The 23,614-nt window shown below is 38.9% G+C and overlaps 1 protein-coding gene across 2 annotated transcripts in view; it reads left to right on the top strand.

Moving 5' to 3' along the window:
• The first annotated feature begins 1,702 nt into the window (after positions 1-1,702).
• RAB18 (RAB18, member RAS oncogene family) overlaps positions 1,703-23,614 on the top strand; it is a 36,377-nt gene continuing 14,465 nt past the window's right edge. Inside the window, exons 1-4 of one of the 2 annotated variants that reach the window (XM_061126388.1) lie at positions 1,703-1,963; positions 6,619-6,674; positions 19,464-19,525; positions 23,489-23,561. In XM_061126388.1, the coding sequence (XP_060982371.1) occupies positions 1,815-1,963; positions 6,619-6,674; positions 19,464-19,525; positions 23,489-23,561 (340 nt within the window). In that variant the 5' untranslated portion in view covers positions 1,703-1,814. Of the gene's footprint in view, positions 1,964-6,618; positions 6,675-10,925; positions 11,060-19,463; positions 19,526-23,488; positions 23,562-23,614 lie in introns of those variants that run through there. The other variant, XM_061126389.1, reaches the window with a different exon arrangement.

The raw sequence follows: 23,614 nt of genomic DNA, 5'->3' as shown, positions 1-23,614 counted from the left end.
GTTGCAGTCCACGGAGTTGCAAAGAGTCAGACATGACTGACTGAACAAGAACAAGGGTCAAATGTAGAATTAAAACACAAGACCATTTTCCCAGTCTCAGCTATACTGTCCTGTGAGCCTTGAAACAGCACTGTTTACATCAAACAACAAAGCCTCATCTGACTCCTCCAGCTCTTGATCCTGACCGCTCTCGTCCTAAGGGCTGAAATTTCACCCAAGGGGCCAAAGGAGCAAGCTACCCACTCCTCAGACTCTCCCTCTCACCCATCTCTCCCAAGTCCCCAAGTGTTAGTTGATCAGTCATGTCCAACTCTTTGCGACTCCATGGACTGAAGGGCACCAGGATCCTCTGTCCATGGAATTCTCCAGGCCAGAATACTGGAGTGGGTTGCTGTTCCCCTCTCCAGGGGGTTCTTCCCAACTCAGGGATCGAACCCAAGTCTTCCGCACTGCAGGCAGATTCTTCCACAACTGAGCCACCAAGGAAGCCCCCAAGTCCCCAGGACCTTATCAATACAACTAATGAAGGAACAATCTCCTCCCTCACTGCAAACCAAAGTTCCTATGCACAATGGAGGTAGGAGATACCCAGAAGGTAGGGTGTTGTTCGGAACCTCTGCTTAGCCAGGGGCCAATAGTTTAGGGGGAGGGGAGGGGAGGAATGCTGTAGGACTCTTTCTCACCAGTAGCACCTGAACTGCAGCCACAAAGGCCTCTCACACTTGGGTAGGAGCAGCCCTGGACAAGCCATGACTCACAGTGCTCATGTTGCCACCTGTTCAGAGCATGTGAATTCTGCAAGCAGCATTTCTAAGTCTTCTCTTCCCTGATGCTGACAGGAACAGAAAAAGAGACAGAAGTGGCAATGGTCTAAATTTGACAATTTTTTTCCCCTTGCTGACCTGGCCCCTTCTGAACCTGCTGCTGCTGTGGGAACGTTTGCAGACAGCACAGATTTAGGGCGCCCTCCCGTCACACTTCTAAGTCGTTTCATAATTACCATCCCTTCCTCCACACTAGGCTTGCTCATAGGTCATCCCAAGTCTTAAAAATGTCTTAAAAATGTTCCCTATGACTATGAGCTTCCTTGGTGGCTCAGGCTGTGAAGACTCCGCCTGCAATGCAGGAGACCTCGGTTAGATTCCTGGGTCGGAAGAATTCTCTGGAGAAGGGATAAGCTATCCACTCCAGTATTCTTGGGCTTCCCTGATGGTTTAGACGGTTAAAAAAAAAAAAAAAAAAAAAAAAAATCCGCCTGCAATGTGGGAGAGCTGGGTTCGATCCTTGGGTGGGGAAGATCCCCTGGAGGAGGCCATGGCAACCCACTCCAGTATTCTTGCCTGGAGAATCCCCACGGACAGAGGATCCTGGCGGGCTACAGTCCATGGGGTCGCAAAGAGTCGGACACGACTGAGCGACTAAGCACACAGCATACACGGTGGTTGGGAACTAAAATTAAGATAATCATGCCTTCACGCACAAGACTTCCCACTGCAATGCAGCTGTTCTGAGCAGCTACCTAAATAAAAGAACACTATACGCCCCTAACTCACGCCTCTTCCAAGCACCATGACAAGACGGTTACGTTAACGTGAGGCAGGAGAAATACTCAGAATTAGTGTGAACCCGATTCCGGGCTCTCTTCCTCTGCGCTTGCGCAAGGGAAGACTGTCCCTCCCCGGAAGGACGCCCGGGCCTCCGGGTTTTACGCAGTCGCAGAGCTCTACCTCGAGGCGGAACTGGTGCGTCCCCGGCCCCTGCAAAAGCTAAACACCCGGTGTGAAAGGAAGGTGGCCCCCGGCGGGGCGGGGCGCATGCGCGGCAGCTCGCCCCGGGGGGAAGGGCTGAGAAGCGGAAGGGGCGGCCAGCTGCTCGCGGTGCGGAGCAGGGTCAGGATGGACGAGGACGTGCTAACCACCCTGAAGATCCTCATCATCGGCGAGAGCGGCGTGGGCAAGTCCAGGTGAGACGGGTCTGCGAGCCGTGATGGCGGTGTCGGGCTCTTTCCTCCTCGGTTGCGGCTTGTTTCCTGAGGCCTCGGCGGGAACGGTAAACGGCGGCGGGCCTGGCCGGGGCGAACTCGGCTCGCGGCCCCGCGGCCTCTGCCCGGCCTGGTTCCCCGGATCGCGTCCCTTCCTGTCGCACCGGGAGAAGAGCGATTCCGAGGGCGCCGCTGGGCCGGCCGGGTCGCCGCCGCAGAGGCGCCTAGGGCGTGGCGGGCGGGTCGGGGCCCGAGTCCGGCGGAGGGAAGAGGCCTCCCGGCCCCGGGGATCGAGCTGCCTGTCACCCCGTGAGCGGAGAGCTTGTGACTTGACCATCGTGGGATTTCTATCGGGCTTTCTCTAAATACGTGAAGTTCTGCACAGGAAGTTTCGTGACGCCATAGGTCACATTCCTGGCCTATTTCGGTGCACCCCGTAGCCAATTACTATTATTATTATTATTTTTTTTTATGAGTCAGCTGTGAAAGAACTCATCAGTCTTCTGACTGCTTAAATAATTTACTTTGGTCTAAGATGCAGGAGCTTAAGCTATGGACCACGTTTGAGAATCCAGTGTAATTGTTTCTTGCTCTGCCACGTCATATAGAGGTAACGAAATACGTTAGTATGTGTCTTTTCTTTCTTGACGGTTTTTGCGGGGGGTGGGGCGGGGGATAATGTTGACAGTGGTTAAAGTTGAGTGTTAGGGAAGACGTGGAACCTGCTGGGTGTTGGGAGAGAGCTGTGGTTTCATCCAGGTTTTAGAGCAAAGTTCTCCAGGTGAAGTTATCCTTGTCATCCGATTATGAGTAGGGTGTGTCCCAGGCTGCTTTGATCTTTAAATAAGATCCAAATTCCAGGAGCTGTAAACAATTTCATATTTTAGCTATGCCTCCTTATAAGCTTATCTTTCAGATTACTTCGTGAGATCTTATTTAAGATATTTAAGCATTTGAAATATTCTGTAATGTGTTCTGCAGCTTTATGTACTTTTAAAGCATGACAGTATATCTTCATAATTTCCTTCTTTTGATGTACTTTGTGTATTGGAGTGAGGAATTTGTACATAACAAGGAATAAAGAAATGAAACACTGCAGGCTAAAAAAAAAATAGTCTGATTGTGTGTGTATGTGTTATTTAAAGGGCTGAATAATATCATTTTCATTATCACTATCTAGTATATGTGAGGGTTAAAAAGTTAAGTAATACGTGAATATTGTCTTAGGAATTCTCTGGCCACGTGACCTTTTTTTTCTCTTGAGATGTGACCCTCCTTTAGGTTAAGGCATATGAAGTTGCTGATTTTGAAGTCAAGACTGGTTGAATGTTGTTTTGTGTGGTTCAGCCCAAAACATGGTTGGTTGGTGCCTATTCTAAATGTATTGGATGGATGACTGAGTGAAGCTTGCTTTGTCGTGCCCCACTGTTTGCCACCCCATGGACTATACAGTCCATGGAATTCTCCAGGCCAGAAGACTGGAGTGGGTAGCCGTTCCCTTCTCCAGATGATCTTCCCAACCCAGGGATTGAACCCATGTCTCCTGCATTGCAGGCAGATTCTTCATCATCTGAGCCACCAAGGAAGCCCAAAGTAAACACTCCTACTGTTGTTTTTGTTCTGTAGTTGCTAAGTCACAGTGAAAGTTGATATTCTTATCTCTGGAGTAAAATTTTTTAAGTGGATTTATTGGTTCCCTCCTGGCAAACAAATTTATTTGGAGTTTATCTGCTCCAAACTTTTTCTCACCTCAAAAGCTCACTGCAAAATTTTAAACACCTTTATCTCTTTCAAGAAAGGGTTGCATTTAGGGAGAAAGTTACCTTATCTTTCCAGCTGGATATACATTACTGGTGGACATGATATGCTCTGGAAAAAAACTTGGAACGCTTATCTTCCTAGATAAAATGAGAATAAATGACTCTTTAGAAGCCTGTGCTTTTTAAGGGGCTTCCCAGGTAGTGCTAGCAGTAAAGAAACCTGCCTGCCAAAGCAGGAGACATGAGAGACTTGGGTTCCATCCTTGGGTCAGGAAGATCCCCTGGAGTAGGAAATAGCAACCTACTCCAGTATTCTTGCCTGAAGAATTCCATGGACAGAGGAACCTGGCAGGCTACAGTCCATAGGATTGCAAAGAGTTGGACATGACCGAAGCGATTTAGCGTGTAGCATGCTTTTTAAGGTGAGTTAGTACAAAAACATTTGACATCAATATAATCCTACAGGATTGTTCTAACCAATAGTTTCTATTAATGAAAGTGAGGTATCATGTGTGTTCTTGAGAAATCATTGCACAACAAAGGAGGTCTTAACTCATTCAGACTAGTGAGTTATTTTTCCAGTTTATTTTATACTTAGAGTTAATCAACATGTGAGAGCAGCCAGGAGATCAGAATGATGAAACTGGTGCTGCACTTCTGTGACCTTGTGTGTGACACTCAGACACTAGGCCTCATCTCTTTGGTTGAAAAGTGAGGTTGGAGTAGAAATCTCTCAGACCTATCTAGTGTTAAATGTGTAATATTCTTTGATTCCGTGGCTAGCCCACGGTGAAGTAGAGAAGTAGCAAGGTGTTTCAGAACTGGAAGGGATTATAGAGACCTGCTGTTATTTACTTTGCTATCCCTTCTGTGTCTCTTACATCTCTGTCCTTTTTGACCAGTGTCATTTGTAAACTGAGAAATGCACCTTAGTTGTAATCACACTGATTAATTATACATTTGGTCTCCTCCAAGTGAAATGGCAGGGGTTACTTCTTCCATCTACAGCTCAGTATTTTGCTCCTTGACCGTTGAAAATGAAGGCTTAACCATATATCCTTTAGAACAGTGTTGCTTAATCATTTTCAGGTTGTGAATTCCTTTCAAAATCTAATAGAGAAATAGACTCCCTACCTAGAAAAATGCACACATAGAATTTAGGATACATTTTCATCTGACAGTGTACCCATGGCTAAGATCTGCTCCCTTATCCTTGGAGCCTGTATTAAAATTTGTTGTTTTACATCCTTGCCTTTCCTGACAAAATACTGTTAATGACAAGTCATGTTTTAACGATTAGTAATTATATAAGAAAACCCCCGGCTCAGTATCTGGCTCGTCCAAGTTCAATAAATAATAATAGCCCATACTGTTCTTATCATTTATGTTATTGTTATGGTATCATTACTACTAGTGATCAGTAAGGGTCTACATTTTTGTAATATTTTCTTTGGTGACATGAGTTTAAATATACAACTTTTCTATTCTTAAATTATGAGTAACAAATTTTTTGGCTTCCCTAATTTGAAGTTTAATGCTGGGGAAAGAAGAAAATTTTTATGAGTAGTCTTTTAAGATCCTTGTTAGTGCTGTCACCTAATTCATGTTGGAGTTAAATAAAATTAGTTATAGTTCAATGTTAAGTAGAAAAATCTCCAATTTGATTCTTTTGTTTTACTTTGCTTTTGTCGTGCTGGTTTTGTGATCACCAGAAAGCAAAACTGGGAAAGGGAGAGTTAGTCCTTCAAATAGAATTAATGACACTGGGTTTGGAAAGTACCAAGAGGCCATTATGTTTTGCAGTATACCCTGTGGACAAAAAAAATCTTTAGCAGCAATAGTTACAGTCTACAGAAATAGTCATACGTTTTTTTATGCCCTGCAACTGAGACATAAGATAGTTATTGTCTTGATTTTATTAATGCAAGTAAGTCAATAGAGTGGTCTCATCCTACTTAGGGATAATGTGAGGGGAGATTTATTAATTTTATAAATCTAAAGGGCTTTAACAAAAACTTAGGTTTTATTTTTGAAGAACTTCTAATAACTGACATTTCTGCCTTATATTAAATAAAATAATTCTGGAAGATAAAATCTTGGAATACTTTTGTGGTTATCTTTTCCTTTCACTTCATGCATTCCTTCCTTCCTTTACCATTTCCTAGTCCTTCATTATCCCTTACTATAATCTTGGCAGTTGTCTTCTGTTGATTTTCTTAGTGTTTTTTTTTTTTTTTTTGCTGGAATTAGCTTTTCAAAATATAGAGCAGTTCCTGTGATTCCTTTCTTTGGCAGCCTTTGGTAGCTGCATATTGCTGACTTGATTTCATGCACCTTACCCAGCATTGCCAGAGGAAACCTACTCTGGCCAGCATGTGACCTTCAGCCCATACTTTTTATTGTATCTCTTCTTCCCACTTAGGTAATAGACTACTTGTTTCAAAATGCTCGACTTCACACCTTTCTGTTTTTACCTGAATTTGGAGTGGATGACGCATTAGATTTCTTAAAAATTTAATTTGTCGCATTCCAAGAGACTTCCTCTTCCCCCTTTTGTCCATGTCAGTTAAAGCATTACATGTTTGCTAATACCATTTTCTCAGAAGGGCATACCAGTACAGTTATATAAGAAAAAAACAAAACCTTCTTTTCACACTTAGGAAATGGAGCATGGGAAATAAGTTTTCTAGTAAACTGCTTTGGGGATTCTTAATTGCCTTTCCAATAACTTAGTTCCTCTCAGTATACCTGCAATGAGGCCATGTTTCTGGAAGCTGACTATATTAGCTCTTTTAAATTGTGTCTAACAGGAAGATTTATCAAATGTTTAGAAAGAAAAGTTGAATTACTAATCTGTCTTTTTGACATCTCTTTTAGCCTGCTCTTGAGGTTCACTGATGATACTTTTGATCCAGAGCTTGCAGCAACAATAGGTAAGCCCATGTTTAAAAATTAAGTAGAAATGCCAAATATTTTCTTGGCTTCAAGCTGTTTTATCTAACTCCCCCTACCCATCCTCTCACTACCCTACTGCTTCCATGTCTGTCAAAATCTTGTCTTTCAAGTGTTACCTTTGGTAGTCATTTAGTTTCCAAAGTCTTTGTAGATCTAATCAAGCAAAAGTGTAACTTCTGTTGCTGTTGTCTTATGGTTCTTTGTTAACACTGAGGATGTTATGATTATCTGTATACACATTCTTTTGCTGTGGGATGTCTTTTATTTAGCAGCATACAGTCATTTGAATGTTTATTGTATGCCAGGCACTGTCCTAAGAAGTGGGTTATGGTGATCAATAATACAGACTTGGTGTCTGTCATAATGCACCTAGCAGTGTCACTCGCAGTAGAGTGTGTTGATTTTGTATTTTTAGCATTTCATATAGTATCCAACATGTTTCTGGCAACATATTTATTTATATTAGTTATTAAAGACTGTGCACATAAATGCCTTTTAAAAACTGAAGTTTAGATTGCCTGAAAGTGGTTTACCACACCAGCTTATTAGAATATATGAGAAGATAGAGCTAGGTAATTTGGTATCACATATTTAGGGAGTAGATGACAATGTAAAGGTACAAGAGACAACTTGCAGTAGTACAAAGAGCTGAGTCAGAGCAGTATGATCGTCTTGGCTCCGCCTTGAACGTTGTCATGTTGAGCAAGTCATTAACTTCTTTGTCCTTATCTGTAAGTTGGGAATAATTTGGACGAGAGAATATGTTTTTCTTCCAGCTCTAAAATTTCATGATATGATGAGTAGAATGTAGTAAAGATCTGATCTTGTATTACTCTTAGGGAAAGTGTCTTAATCAGATACCCGAAATGTCACATTTATAACATATGCTTTAGAATTCTCTCCACATACACATACACAGTATTCTTGCTTTTTTTGAATTGTTTGAGAGAAAATTGCATTCAGTATCTTCAGTGTCTTTAAGTACTTTAATGTATATTTCCTTGATGAGCATGGATACGGTTCTCCTGTATATAGATAGATTTTTATCAGTTGTCCCACTAATATCTTATATACCAAAGAAAAAAATTGTTTCTGGTCCAGAGTCCAGTCCAGGATCCTACACTGAATTTTGTTGTCATTTTTCCTTAGTCTCTTTTAATCTGAACAGTTCTTCATTCTTTCTCTGTCTCTTCATGGCCTTGGCATTTTTGAAGAGCACGTGCAGGCCAGTTGTTCTGTAGAATATCCTTCCATTGCAGCTGTCCATGTGTCCTCATGGTTAGATTCAGGTTGTGCGTTTGGGGCAGGAATTCCTCAGCAGTACATCTCAGAGCGTGGTGCGTATTGGTGCCGTTGGTGGTGATTGGACGCGGTTACTTAGATGAAGTGCACCATGTCTCTTCCTGTCTGCTGTCATCCCAAAACTCTGGTGGTTGTTGAACTGTGGTTTTTCAAATTCCATCTTTCCATTTACATTTCTTACTTAGAATTCTGCAACGAAGAGCTTTGGACATGAGTCTGAGCAAACTCCGAGAGACAGTGGAAGACAGAGAAGCCTGACAGGCTAGAGTCCATGAGGTCACAAAGAGTCAGGCAGGACTTAGAGACTAAACAACAACAGAGGAAAGGCTCTTCTTCGTTTCTATCAATATGATTTCATGGTGCCTCTAAACTTAATAACTTACATCAGGCATTACTTCGCTTTTGTATGACATGTTAGCATTGACAGATTTACTGTTATGTATGAAAATGGAATCATTTAAAACACTACTAGTTCAAAATCTGTTCAATTCGGTTTTGGTATATTATTTGCTTCTTTAAAAACTGAGCTATTAGTAAAACTTGATTTTACTCAGAACATACCTGGTATTGGATAAGCAAAGAGTAGAAGAATAGTAACTGGCAGGGAAAAAGATGTGCCTAGAGTTAATCACTAAGGGAATGATCCTATATATAATATAAATTTGTTCTTTAAGCTCTGAGTCATGTCTGACTCTGAGACCCCATGGACGGTAACCTGTCCTCTGCTTGGGATTTCCCAGGAAAGAATACTGGAGTGGGTTGCCATTCTTTCTCCAGAGATTCTTCCTGATCAGGGATCGAATCCGCATTTCCTGCATTGGCAGGCAGAATTTTTACCGCTGCCAGGGAAGCCCATAGTATAAGCCCATAGTATAAATTGTCTTCATTTCAGATGCAAATGTCATTGGGGTCTTGCAAATTGTCAGATGATTTGTTGTCTTTATTACTAAAAAGTTTCTGCTTTAAAAACAAATACTAAGATTGTAGCATACCTGAGAGAACACTCATAGTTTGTTCCCCCAGTTGACCCTGGGTCTTGAAAAGAATCTTTTACATTTTGGCATCAGATAATTTTCTGCCCTAGGTTATAATCAATATACACATGAGGTTTTGAAATAAAAATAATTATCTCAGTTGTTAATGGCCATATGAAAAACTATTTTGTGGAAAGTTAGTATTATACCTCACAGTGAAATAGTAAATAAAGCACATCTTTATCTTTCAGTAATGTAGTGAGACAGTCAAGTTTCTATCATGTATAAAATACTCTACTAAGGTTAATTGTTGGATTTTGGGTTTGAAGATGATGCTGTTAAGTTGGCATTTTCTTCTGCTTTCTGGCAATTGGCTATTAACAACAAAAAGGGAAAAACTAAAGTACAAACTACATAGTCTACTAAGCCACAAACCAGGAATGGCTGCCTGAAGCATCAGAGACAAAGCAAGCCACCTGTGGAAGAAAGTGGACGATGCCATGGCTGCAGAGCTTGGAGCCAGCAGGAGATGCTTCATGAAGTTGAGAGGCCCACCTTGAGGTGCAGAACATGTTAGCCTTTGTTTGTAAAAGCAGGATGGCTTCTCGAGCCAATGGCAGGAGTTTCCCTGCCTCTGGTTTGACTTTGAGAAGTTGGGATGTGAAACCAAACAGGGAGTCACACAGACAAGCGGAGGAGAGGCCTTTGACAAGTGTCAAAACCCTCTATCTTCTCTGGATGCTGAGATGTAAATAGCTAACTGATTCTCACATAAAACCCTGAATCAAAACAAAATTTTGCTGGTGCAGAACTGATCCCACTATGGCCTTCTGCATTAGCTTCCTGTAGACAGCTTGTCCAGGAAAACGTCATCACTTTCAGTGATGACTTGGCAAAAAGAATCCAGCTCAAGGCCACTACTGCCATTCAAGAATTGAAAAAGGAGAAAGGAATGAAAAAAGAAAGGACAGGTGAAGAATATTCATCAGAAAAAAATATTGCTGTAAAGAAGATGAAAATAGTGACCCAACATCTTGCCATGAATATGAGACCCTTAATGGAAATATTTATCAGTGAGAACACAAACAGTGGTATGAGGTCAGGGAAGAGAAGTGAGTGTGACTACATGAGAAAGTGCAGTGTGAGCTGACTGAGGGGAAAGAAAAATAAGAAAATAAAACTATTGCTGAAGATGAAATTGGAAGGCTTACAAGGGACAGTAGAGACTTGTGGAAAACACGATAAAGAACAGTAAGCTAGAAATGGATAAGTGGGTAGAATTTACCCAAATGAATAAGAATGTTAAATTCAAGTGAGAAAATATGGAAATCACAGAAGATTGTTATATAGTCTGTTTTCATCTTAAAGAAGAAACATAATGAAATAGCCAATATTTAATGATATAATCCAAGGTAACATTTCTGACATAAAAATAAACACAGACAGAGACAAAACTGTAAGAATATTTTGACCAGGCTTTTGTTACATGGGAATGTTTTGGGGGGAAGAAAAGCATTAGATTTTTCTTTTTTCCGTGGCCAAGCCATAAGATGATGCTTAATCATGTCTTTATCTGAAGTACTTAGCTGCATTAGATACAGTTGGTTGAATTTAAGCGTGGATGTTAGATCTAGTCTGAGTAAATAGCCACAATTTTCTTCATGTATTTTGTTGTTTTTTTTTAATTTACCCTTCCTAAAGAAACCTCTGAATACAAAAAAGTACTTTAAGTAAAACCTTTCGAATAAAGAGAAAATTTAGAACTGGTTTTCTACTTAAGACAAGTTCACAAACTACTTCTTAATTTGTAATACTTAAAATTGTTACAAATACTAAAGCATTTTGTGAGGGTTGATGCATTTCAGTAAAGTTAGATGAATTTTGGCTGTTGTTGATTGACTTGGGTCAATGATTCTTATCACCCCCTTACTAGGTTTTTAAAGATACCCATTTTGGCTTCCCGGTAAAGCGTCTGCCTTCAATGCAGGAGACCCAGGTTCAATCCCTAGGTCAGGAAGATCTAAAGAAGGAAATGGCAACCTACTCCAGTATTCTTGCCTGGAAAATCCCATGGATGAAGGAGCCTGGTAGGCTACAGTCCATGGGGTCACAAAGAGTCCAACACTACTGAGCGACTTTACTTTCACATTTTGGCTTCTAAGGGCAGATATAAGATCTCTATCCACATGTTACTTTATCGTTTGGACTTACATAGCAGAAAGATAACTTAATGGAAATAGAAAGAAGCTAATACATCTTGTTTAATGCCATGACATAAACTTGTTAAAATACTTGGAAATGTGATATAATCTAAAGAAAAAAGGAACTATTTTATTTCATGTAATTTCATTTACATTTTAAATGGAGTAAACATTTTAAATGGAGTAAAGCAATAAATATGGCTCTGACATTTCGTTATTTAGAATAATGTCAAATGGTGTTCATCATATATAAATTGTTTCTTTTTTCTTGTCTACTTAGAGGCTTTATTAGGAAAGGTTGTGTGTGGTTTTTTTTTTTTTTTTTAATCTGCTTTTCAGCTCTGACTTATGGTTGACGTTTTTATACTGAAATGCCCTTGCTTTCCTAGTTAAGTCTTTACTCATTTGTTTAATGTATTTCTGGATTTGGTATATTGCTTTGGGTGGTGTAGTCATTTTCACAACATTGATTCTTCCAGTCCACGAACATGGTATGTCTCTGCACTTGTGTCACCTTTGATTTCTTTCATCCAGTTTCTTACAGTTTTCTGTGTGCAGGGCTTTTGCCTCCTTGGAGAGGTTTCGGTTCAGTTCAGTCGCTCAGTCATTTCTGACTCTTTGCGACCCCATGAATCACAGCACGCCAGGCCTCCATGTCCATCACTGGCTCCCGGAATTTACCAAACCCATGTCCATTGAGTCGGTGATGCCATCCAGTCATCTCATCCTCTGTCATCCCCTTCTCCTCCTGCCCTCAATCTTTCCCAGCATCAGGGTCTTTCCCAGTGAGTCAGCTCTTCACATCAGGTGGCCAAAGTATTGGAGTTTCAGCTTCAACATCAGTCCTTCCAATGAACACCCAGGACTGATCTCCTTTAGGATGGACTGGTTGGATCTCCTTGCAGTCCAAGGGACTCTCAAAGACTCTTCAACACGACAGTTCAAAAGCATCAATTCTTCAGCGCTCAGCTTTCTTTATAGTCCAACTCTCACATTCAGCCATGACTACTGGAAAAACCATAGCCTTGACTAGACGGACCTTTGTTGGGGAGCTTTATTCCTAGGTTATTTTCTTTTTGTTTTGATGATAAACAGGATTGTTTCTTCAGTCTGTCTTTCTTATCTTTCATTGTTAGTGTATAGGAATGCTAGCAATTTCTATGTATGTATCCTGCAACTTTACTAAATTTACTGATGACCTCTAGTAGTTTTCTGGTAGCATTGTTATCAGGTTAAGGAAATGTCCTTCTGTTTCTAGTTTGCTGAGAGGTTTCACTAGGAATGGACTTCTCTGTTGGCTTAGACAGTAAAGAATCCACCTGCAATGCAGGAAACCTAGGTTTGATCCCTGGGTCAGGAAGATCCCAGGGAAATGGCTACCCACTCCAGTATTCTTGACCTGGAGAATTCCATGGACAGAGGAGCCTGGCAGCCTCAGTCCATGGAGTTGCTAAGAGTCTGACACGACTGAGTGACTAACACTTTGACTTTTCATTAGGAATGGTGTTGCATTCTGTTAAATGTATTTTCCACATTTGTTGAGATGATCATATGAAGTTTCTTTTTTGGTTTAGTACAGTAAAATCCACATTTTTTTTTTTTCCAGTGTTGAATGAACCTTTGATTTCTGAGATAACATCTCTTTGTTGTGATGTATTGTTCTTTTATACATGTTTGAATTACTTATAAAATTTTGTTTAGGACTTTATATTCATGAGGGATATTAATCTTTAGTTTCCTTTAATTGTAGTGTCTTTGTCTGGTTTTGGTATAAAGTATTAGAATTCATAGATTAACTAAGGAAATACTCATTCCTCTTCAGTTTTCTGGAAGAGTTTGTTTATAATGGATTATTATTTAAATGTTTGTGAAATTCATTTGGGGCTTGAAGTTTTCGCATGGAAAGGTTTTATCCACAGATTCAATTTCTTTCATAGTTTAGGATTCTCTAGTTAATCTATTTTTTTATTGTGGTAAAATATGCATAACATTTCAATTTACTTTTTTGCCCATTTTTAAGTGTATGGTTCAGGGGTAGTAAGTATGTTCATGTTGTTTTACAGCCATCAATACTATCTATTGTGGAACTTTTTCATCACCTCAAGTAGAAGCTCCGCAAGTTAAGCAGTAACTCCCACTCCACATTTCCCCTCAGTCCCTGGTAACTTTTTCTACCTTCTGTCTCTATGAACTTGCCTAGTCTACAGAAACCTTGTATTGGACTCATATAATATTTGTAGACTCAAACAATATTTGCCCTTTTGTAATTGGCTTATTTCACTTAGCCTCATGTGTTTAAGGTTCATCTGTATTGTAGCATACATCAGAATTTCATTCCATTTCATAGCTGTGTGTATCAGAATTTCATTCCATTTTATGATTAATAGTGTTCCATTGTATGCACATACCACATTTTGTTTATCCTTTCATCTCTCCATGGACACTTGAATTGCTTCCACTTTTTGCCTTTTGTGAATAACAACTGCTGTGAACATTGTACAAGTATCTGTTTGAGTTCCGGTTGTCAGTTCTTTGGGTCTGTACCTAAGAGTAGAAATGCTGTGTTATATGGTAATTCTATTTTTAGCTTTCTGAGGACCCACCAAGCTATTTTTTACAGTGGCTGAACCATTTTACATTCCTACCAACAATGCACAAGCATTCTAATTATGTCCTTGTCAATGCTTGTTATTTTTTGTTTTTTCTTTAATAATAGTTTTTAATCCATTATGATAGTGTCTCAGTGTGGTTTTAATTTGCATTTCCTTAATGGATAATGAAGTTGAGCATCTTTTCATGTGCTTGTTGGCTGTTTGTGTTTATTATTTGAAGGATTGTCTGTTCAAATCCTTTACCCATTTTTTAATCAGGTTTTCTGTTGTTGAATTAATAGTCATTCTTCATATTAGAATACTAATCCCTTATCAGACAAGTGGCTTTCACATTTTTTTTCTCTCTCTCTCTTTTTTTTATTTTTGGCTGCACTGGATCTTCACTGTGTTGCGTGGGGCCTCTCGTTGTGGAGACGGGCTCTGGAGGACGCAGGCTCAGTGTGGTGCACTGGCTTCTCTAGTTGCAGCACAGGCTCTCCAGTTGTGGCCGCTCCCATTTTGTGAGATTTTTTTTCATACCCCCTTGATGTTGTCTTTTGATGCACATAAGTTTTTAATTTTGATGAAATCCAGTTTATCTACTTTTCTTTTGTTGCCTGTGTTCCTGGTATGATAGCCAAAAAAAATCATCACCAAATCCTATGTCATGGAAAATTTTTTCCTATGTTTTCTAAGAGTTTTTAAGATCTAGGTTTTACATTTAGGTCTTTGATACATTTTGTGCTAATTGTATATGGTGTAAGGTAAGGGTCCGGCTTCATTCTTCTAATTTTCTGAGCACCATTTGTAGAAAAAACTGTCCTTTCCTCATTGAATGTTCTTGGTGTCCTTGTTTACAGTCAATTGGCTGTATATGTGATGGTTTATTTCTGGTCTCTCTGTTCCATTGGTTTAAATGTCCTTTATGCCGATACTGTTTATTCTAGTTATTGTAGTTTTGAGTCAGTTTTGAAGTTGTAAAGTTTGAGTCCTCAATTTTTTTCAGTACTGTTTTGTTATTTAATGCCTCTTGTAATTCTGTATGAATTTGAATGTCAGCTTTTCCATTCTACAAAATTGCTGTTGGAATTTTTATTGGCTTGCATTGGATCTATAGATTACTTTGGGTAATATTTTTATCTTAACAATATTAGGCCTTCCAACTCATGAACACAACATGTCTTTCCACTTACTTGTGTCTTTAATTTCTTTCATCAGTGTTTTGGAGTTTTCAGTGTATAAATATTTAAGCTCCTTGGTTAAATTTATTTCTGAGTAGTAGTATCATCATCATCTATTTTAAAATATTTTATTTTTTTGATGCTATTGTAAATGAAGTGATTTTTAAAATTTTATTTTTGGATTGTTATTACTAAGATATAGAAATGCAATAGATTTTTGCATGTTGGTTTTATAGCCCATAACTTTGCTGAATTCACTTAGTAGTTCTAACAGTATTTTTGTATGTGTATGAAATAGAGTCATTAGGATTTTCTACATATAAGAAATGTTGTCTACATGTGGTCTGTAAACAGAGATAATTTTACTTCTTCTTTCCCAATTTGGATACCTTTTATTTCCTTTTCTTGCCTAATTGCTGTGGCTAGGACTTCCAATACCTTGAGAATAGAAGTGGTAAGAGTAGACATTCTTATCTTGTTCTGATCTGAGAGGGAAAGCTTTCAGTTCTTTATCAATGAGTATGATGTGGGATTAGCTATGGGATTTTCTTATGTATTCAATTGTGTTTTTTTCTGCATTGTCTAATCTGTTAATCTCATCCTGTGTATTCTCTTTTTAATCTCAGCCGTTGTCATTTTCATCTCTAGATGTTTGTTTTGGATTTTTTTAATCTTGCTCATGTCTGCTTAACTTTCTGAACATGTGGTATATGGTTATAATTGTTTTTAATATTCTTCTTTGCTAGTTTTCACACCTTTGCTAGTTCTGAGTCAGCTTCTCTTGATTGCTTTTTCTTCTTTGGTAAGGCAGATGATTCCATTGTTGTGTTCTGGTTTCCCATTCATTGGTATTTCTTTATGGTGCAGTTAATATGCCTTTGGTTTTCGTGTCTCACTTATTGCTTATTTCAAAGGCTTTGTTGATTATATTACCTGATTTTAGCCAATTTAACCTTCATAAAGGTTAAATCTGTTCCCTGGTGGCTCAGACGGCAAAGCGTCTGCCTATGATGCAGAAGACCAGGGTTCAATCTCTGGGTCGGGATGATCTCTTGGAGAAGGAAATGGCAACCCACTCCAGTATTCTTGCCTGGAAAATTCCATGGACGGAGGAGCCTGGTAGGCTACATATAGTCCATGGGGTCACAGAGTCGGACACACTGAGTGACTTCACTTTCACTTTCACTTCAACCTTCATAAAATAGGCCTGTGCCTAAGGAAAGATACCTGCAAAGGGACAGAATTGAATATTGTATTAAAAATGCAAGCCCAAGTGAACAATTAGAGAAAAGCTGAAGCGATAGTTCTGTGATTTTATAGTTTATGTTAAGAAATATATGTTTGATTCTTGCCACAGAACTCCTGAACTACTGGATTTTCTTCTTCATTATCATTTTTTACAATTTAAATCTGTTTTTAATTGGAGAATAATTACTTCACAATGTTGTGTTGGTTTCTGCCATACCCTGGGATTTTCTTAAATGATAAGAATCATTAAAGATGTCTTTTGTTTGTTCTTTCTTTCCTTTTTTTTGTTTTTTTGGCCACACCACACAGCTTATAGGATCTTAGTTCCCCAACCAGGAAGTGAACCCAGGCCCCAGTAGTGAAAGCACCAAATCCTAATCTCTGTACCACTAGGAATTGCCAGGATGTTTTTTGTATTTTCATAGCAGGCCTTTTTCAGCTACACCTGAATTTATATTACTGATGTGACTTCTAGAAAGCCTCTAAGCCTAGAGGAGAACCAACCATGTGATTAAAGGGTTGGAACTTTAGCTCTAGTTTACCTTCCTTACTCCCAGGGTGGGGAAAGGAGCTGGAGATTTTATTTGTTTAATCATCAAAGGCAAAAGATTTAACCAGCCAAGCCTCCGTAAGAAAGCCCGTGGATTCAGAGAGCTCTGTGTCGGAGAAAACGTGGAGGTACTGAGGATGACGTGCGTGGAGAGGGCGTGTGAGCTCTGCCAGCTCCCCACGCTGTGTGCTGTGCGTCTCTGCCATCGGGCTGTTCCTGGGTTGTGTCCTTTTCTGATAGAATGATAATCTAGTAAGTCAGTAAACTGTTTTCCTAAGTTCTTTGAGCTACTGTCTCAAATTAATCTAAGTGGGAACCTCTATAGTTTATAGCCAGTTGGTCAGAAGCACAGGTAATACCTGGACTAGACTGGCGTCGGACGTGGGGTGTGGCAGTCTTGTGGGGCTGCACTTTTACCCTTTGACCCTGTGGGGTCTACCTCTTAACTTTGGGAAGATGGTGTCAGACTGAATTGAATTGTGGGACACACATCTGGTTTCCCTGGAAAGTCAAAGGATTGGTTATTGTGGGGGAAACCCTGCATATTGGCTCACAGAAGTGATCCGTGCTGTAGAGGAGGAGAGACAGGAAGGAGTATTTTTTTCTAAATATTGTGCTTCTTTTATGACTTGCTTGTTTGTCATCCACATGAGGTTGAAAAGATAGTTTAATCAAATACAGTGAGAAGTTGGCAAAATCAAATTTATCAGAAAGATTCCCACTGCTGCCACCAATAAAGGCAAATTAATAGCCACTTGCAAAATAGAAGATCCAGACATGGTGAAGAAGCAGATTGAGCATGTAAGAGCTAAAGAGGTCAGTGTCTGCACGCAAGATTCCGAGGAGGAACCAAGGGACGATAAATGGAAACTGAAGGTCCTGGGTGCTGATGAAGTACCCTTTCAGGCTGCTTGTCTCCTAACTTAGATGGTGGGACTCCGGGGGGAGTGTTTCCTGAGGGTGTTATCGGTAGCTTTCAAATCTGTCAGAAGAGTAACTTAGAGACAGTTATTCACAGACAGTCATTAGACTGCCAAGAAATATATGCAAGAAAGTATAAAAGAGAAAGAGGATGGGGGAAGGGAGGAGAGCACAGGTACGCTGGAACTTGGAGTCTTTTTTCCTGGGTGGACTGAGTAGCTGGAGGCTAGCCGAAAGGCCAGTCTGCCCTCGGGTCTGTTGTCTTAGGTGTTCAAGGGAGAAGAAGTGTTTGTATTTTCTCTGAAGAACCTTGAGAATTTAACTATAGAGTATATATGACAGACTGTCTCTATGAAATGTCTACCAACTGCCTGCATTTAGTATCTTGACCAAGTCAAAACCATTTTCCTCATCTGCATTTTCTCAAGTTTTTTTTTTTAAGCAAATATGAGTAGAATGTAAAAATTCCATATTTTTAATAGAGATGGTGTGGCATATTTCTTTATGTAGGCCTGGTGGACACAGGATTTTTTAACATATAAAATTTTTTTTGTTTGGCTACAAAGAAGCTACATTTAGGCTTTCCTTGGACTTTTGCAGTCAGCACTGTCCTTTAACTCATGGTTGCCTGACATTCTAAACATGTCTTTATCAACTTCCTTATCACCTTAGCCCAATACACCACAAACTGTTGTTTTAAAATCCTTGGCATACAGAAAGACCTGGTGTAATGCATGTTTTGAAATGCATTTTATTACCTCATTTGTGTATATAATGGATTACCAGAAGTCATCCAAGAATTACTGATATATTTCCATATTGATGATGGGTGTTCTAGGAAGCATTTAGTATATGAGCATGTATATATACATATCATGTTAGTTTTGGCTGTCCTGAATTAATTGTGACAAACTAAAATCTTTTGAAAGTTTCTTTCCAAGTGTCTGGAGTTAATGTTTTCTCTGGCCAGTGCGAGAGACTGCACATTATTTTTGATACTGTTAAGACACTGGGCAGTCACTGCTCACTTAAGCCAGATGGCATGTGTCAACTCCTTTTTCTGGAAAGGGAAAGGTTTTGCTGGGCTGCTGTAGTAAACCTTTGTAGCTTCTTATGGAATTCGTCTTCTCTTTACATAAATCAGTGCTTATAGATTCTCACTGCTCCTTGAGCACTCCACTTTCACTTACGAAGATTCTTAAAGGATTGGGCATAAATGTTTTTGTGTGTAAATTCTCTTTTTGCAGTCATACAGTAGCAAGTGATTATTGATAAAGTTACGTAAAGTGAATACTTTTCTTTAGGACAAAAAGAAAGAAAAAGAATTCATAAGGCAAGGAGAGAGTGGCCCTTTTATAATTTTACCAATCTTCCAAGTTGCCCACAGTCAGAATCTGATTTAGGGTGTTGGCCAGCTATGGACAACACTCTTTAATGATAGCTTAGAGCACCTCTGGTAAAGTGCCCTCATCCACCCATTAGCACTGTGAATTCTAGCTCTTGACTTTTAATGCGCAGTCACCATCTTACACTGAATTTCTTTCTTTCTTTTTTTTTTTTTAAGTGTTTTTCAAGAAGTACTGGTGGATGAATGAATTCTACAAGCATTTGGTTTTCATTTCTCTGATTAAATCTTAAGCTGCTAAACTTTAGTGACACTTTTCCTTTCATCTTCACATCCATAACTTAAGAATTTGGATGTAAATTTGGGCATTAGTGGCTTTTTTCTTTCTTGGTTTTCTTGATAATTGATTTTTAAAGTTTATTGGAATTCTTATAAAATGTTTCGTTTTTTCAAGGTGTTGATTTTAAGGTGAAAACAATTTCAGTGGACGGAAATAAGGCAAAACTTGCAATATGGGTAAGAATTTTTAAAATGTATTTTGTATAAATATTGAACTTGTACTTTTTGAAGACGCAAAGATTGATGTGTGTAGTGTCCTACAGGGGAATGAGCAATTTGTATTAAATAACTTGGGACATTTGATGCTGATTACTGGATAGACAATAAGTAGTTATGTTTTATAATTCTGTAATTAGGCAGAGACCTGTTTCACCTGCTCAGATTTTTAAAATATGTAGTCTCTTCAGAATATTTGAAAGCAGTATTTAAAAAAAAAAGTCATCTGCCACAGAGAATCATTGTTATTGAATGTGTTTCTTTGAAGTTTTAAAAAAGACAAGTTACACTGAACTAGTGCTGAAGGCAGTTGTTGGGGAGAAGGGAATGAAATAATACTTAGAAAACATGATTTTTCATGTTTGTTAGTGTAAATACCCATAACCCTTGAGTTTGCCAACTTTGGATTTTTTAAATACTGATGCCCAGTGTTTACTTACTGGCTTCTTTTCATTTGCCTGTGAACCCAGCTGTTCTGGTCTACATTCTCAGCTAAGTCGACCTCTCCCTGGCAGTGCTGAGTAAGGCAGCACTTGCTGTCAGAACCCCCCAGACGCTCAGTCTGTATCTGTCTGCTCCTTCCTGTCTCCTGCCTTCCTGTCTCTCCATCTAGATGTGATTGCTTATATAGTAAATGTGTTACATATAAAATGTATAAAAATATACTCATCAAATCCCCACATCTGCTATAGTTAAATATCTCAGTATATTTTTATAACATGATAATCACATTAGAACTGGTCTGCAGTCAGGTTGAGTCATACTTCATCATGGTGGTTAAAGAGTAAATGCTGGCTGGGTGTCAGTTACAGATTGAACCAACAAGTGTTCATACATCGTATGATGTCATTCATGTTAATGGCATTCTCTGAATGGCACACTATTTCTAACACACATTTTATTCCAAATGACTGTGTGTCTTATGGCTTTTTTTTCCCGTTAATTTCTTTCTAAGATAGGATATTTTATATGATTGTGGCCTGTTTGACTATTCCCCCAAATAAATACTTACTATCAATCAGTACAGTAATGTCTAACAAAATAATATGCAAAGTGTTGGACTAGACCATAGTAAAATATATGTTGAAGAATGCTGCCTTCTTTCTGTCCTGAAGTGGAACCTGATTTTCCATGTTTTTCTTGGTTGGTTTATTACCTCTTCTGCCCTTGCTCCTGCTTTGAGAAATAGACAGTTTAGAGTGGGATCTGAGGTTTGATGGTTGCTGTGAGATCTTACTTTCATACAGGAGGTTTTTATTTGTTTTTGATTTACTTTCGAGTTTCTGCTCAATAAAAACCCTAGCTGGCAAGTATTATTGCAGTGACATCTTTATCATAAGCTTATACCTATTTTGTAAATAAGAGAGGCTTCTCCTGATTGTGAGGATAATATAATCTCATTCTATTGATAAAAAAGGATAATCAAAGGAAATTAATAGAGAAGAAAGTTCATCTTTAGCCAGTGTTGGGTATTCTAGTGAACATTCTATAAAATATGTTAGACGCATGCCCATTGTCACACCTGTGTTCATGTGCAGTTTTCCAAAAGAAAGGATTGTATCTTAATCCTTTCACCTGCTTGTCCTTCCCACCCCCCCCCACCCCCACCGCTGCCCGCGAACATACATTGTATACATTGTTCTGTGTCAATACAGAAGTCCATCAGTTTAAATGACCATTTGTATCCATCTTATGACTATAATTTAGTCAACCCTCAGTGAAAGATAGTTACAGTGTTAATAGTTTTTCACAAAGACCATCAGGGCCTTGGTGAACCTCCTGATTTTTACATCTCTGTGCACTTGTCCAGTTACTTTAGGATGTATACTTAGAAAGTGAATTATTGGCTGAAAGAAGGTGAAGATTTAACATTAAGATTTAGGAAGAAGGTCTTCTGTACTGTATATTGTAAATCTGTCTCATTTTTGCCTCTCAGTAATAGTTTTTCACTTATATGTGCATTTCTTTTGATTAGTGATTAGTGAGATTTTTCTTATTATATGATTATATTTTAATGAATTTTCTTTAATATGCTTTGCCTTTTTTATATTGTGCTCATTTTCTTCATGATTAAAGTCTTTATACAATAAAAATACTAGCTTTTTGTCATACACCACATTTTTCCCACTCTCATTTGTCTTCAAAATCTTAAGATGAGTATTTATTAATGTCCTCATATGTGTAATACTAACTCTGTTATATGCTGCAGATTTTTTTCCCCTAGTTTGTGATTTACCTTCAAATCTTGTTGAGGATGAGTATCGGGGGCAAAAGCGGGGTGAGTGTGGTGTTGGGGAGAGGTTCTTAGGTCATACCAAGGTTTTCATCTTTACGTGATTGAATCAGTCATTTTTTTTCATGCTTTTGGGTGTCATGTCGTATATAGGAGGGCCTTCTAAGTCAGTGTTAGAAATATATGAGTCTGTTGTTTCCTCTCATTTTTCTGAGGTTTTATTCATGTAAATAAAATCAGTTCCTCTCCGTGTTGGATACACCTCCTGGGATTAGTCAAGTAGAATAGTTGAGCCTCACCCTGCTCGTCCTCCCCTGATGGTGCGGCATGTTCTTCAGGACCTACGTGGTACCCACCTCTCGGCTGGTTTTCCTCTGCATCCTCCCGCCCTTCTGCGCCCCAGTTTCTGTTATTTAGCCCTTCCAGCTTTGTCCTCTGTCCTTTTCTGTCTTTAATATCCCTTCTCTCTTCTCCCATCAGAAAATAAAACCACAGATAATAAACTTTGCTTCTTTTATCTTACAAAGATGTTTTTGCCCTCACTACAAATTCCTGTTTTGAAGGCAAGCAGTTATCTAGCTTGTGCTTGCCCCATAGCTAAACTCACACTTAAACTCAGAGGACTGGTAGTTGTTGATGTTTGATGTATGTCTTTATTTTTCTTCAGGTCATTTTACATTAGCAGACTGCAGACTTTTTCTTTGAAGGCCAGATAGTAAATGTTTAGTCCAGCCCCAAGGTGGACCATACAGCAGTCCATATGGCAGTACACAAGTGAATGGGCCTGGCCGTGTTCCAGTCAGACTTTATTTAATAAAAGCTTAAGTAATGAAACAGGTGGTGGGCTGAGGCAGCAGTTTGCAGACTGCACATTTGCATAATCTTAGGTAGACTTGAAGCCACAGTCCAAAGATGGTAGAAGCAAGACAGAAGGAACCAGGCCTAGAAGAGGCTTGTTATTAGTTTTCTTTTTTTTTTCCCAACAAAATTTGAGCAACTGTCCTGTGGCAAGAATTTCTCTAGGCTCTGGAGTTAAACCGGTCATTGAGCAGAGAAGTTCCCTTCCATATGAAATTTACATTTCCTAGCTAGTGTATATTTTATATTCATTACCCCAGGTATGAGTCAGAAACATAATAAGGAGTGGTTTGATTTTCCTGCATTTTTCTGGAAGAAGAGACATAGAAAATACTTTAAAAAGTACAACCTAAACATTGCTTACCTAAAATAAAACACCCTGGTAATGCTCTTTAACAGTAGTTCTCAATCTTTAACTCTATGTTAGAATCACCTGAGAAGCTTATTAAAACTTCTCTCATGCCCTTATTAAATCAGAATCTTTGTGGGTTGAACCTCAGTATCTGTATTTTTCATTTCCCAGGAAATTTTATTGTGCCACCAGAGTTGAGAACCATGGCTTTCAATGAAATGGGTTTCATAGGTGATAAAAATCTTAAGTCCAAAGTGGTAGAAAATCTGTACTTTGTTACATTTTTTCCTAGAGATGAGGCACTACCTGTTAATTTTTATGTAGCATTTGTCAGTAAAAGAACACATCTCATTTAAATTTTAAGTTTTAAATGAACTTGATGTTTTAATCATGCTGTTAACTTTCTACTCTTAAATTAATACTTTGAAGATCTGTTATTTATCCAGTGTTTTGTTTAATAATAATTGATTGTCACTTTTAGGATACTGCTGGTCAAGAAAGGTTCAGAACATTAACTCCCAGCTATTATAGAGGTGCACAGGGTGTTATTTTAGGTAAGGTTTTACTTTACTGTTTAAAATATATTGTTGTTGTATTACTGGAATTT

Source organism: Dama dama, chromosome 23, assembly GCF_033118175.1.
Source record: "Dama dama isolate Ldn47 chromosome 23, ASM3311817v1, whole genome shotgun sequence".
NCBI lineage: Eukaryota > Metazoa > Chordata > Mammalia > Artiodactyla > Cervidae > Dama > Dama dama.
Note: the sequence above shows the minus strand (reverse complement) of the source record. Positions and strands in the feature narration are given on the sequence as shown.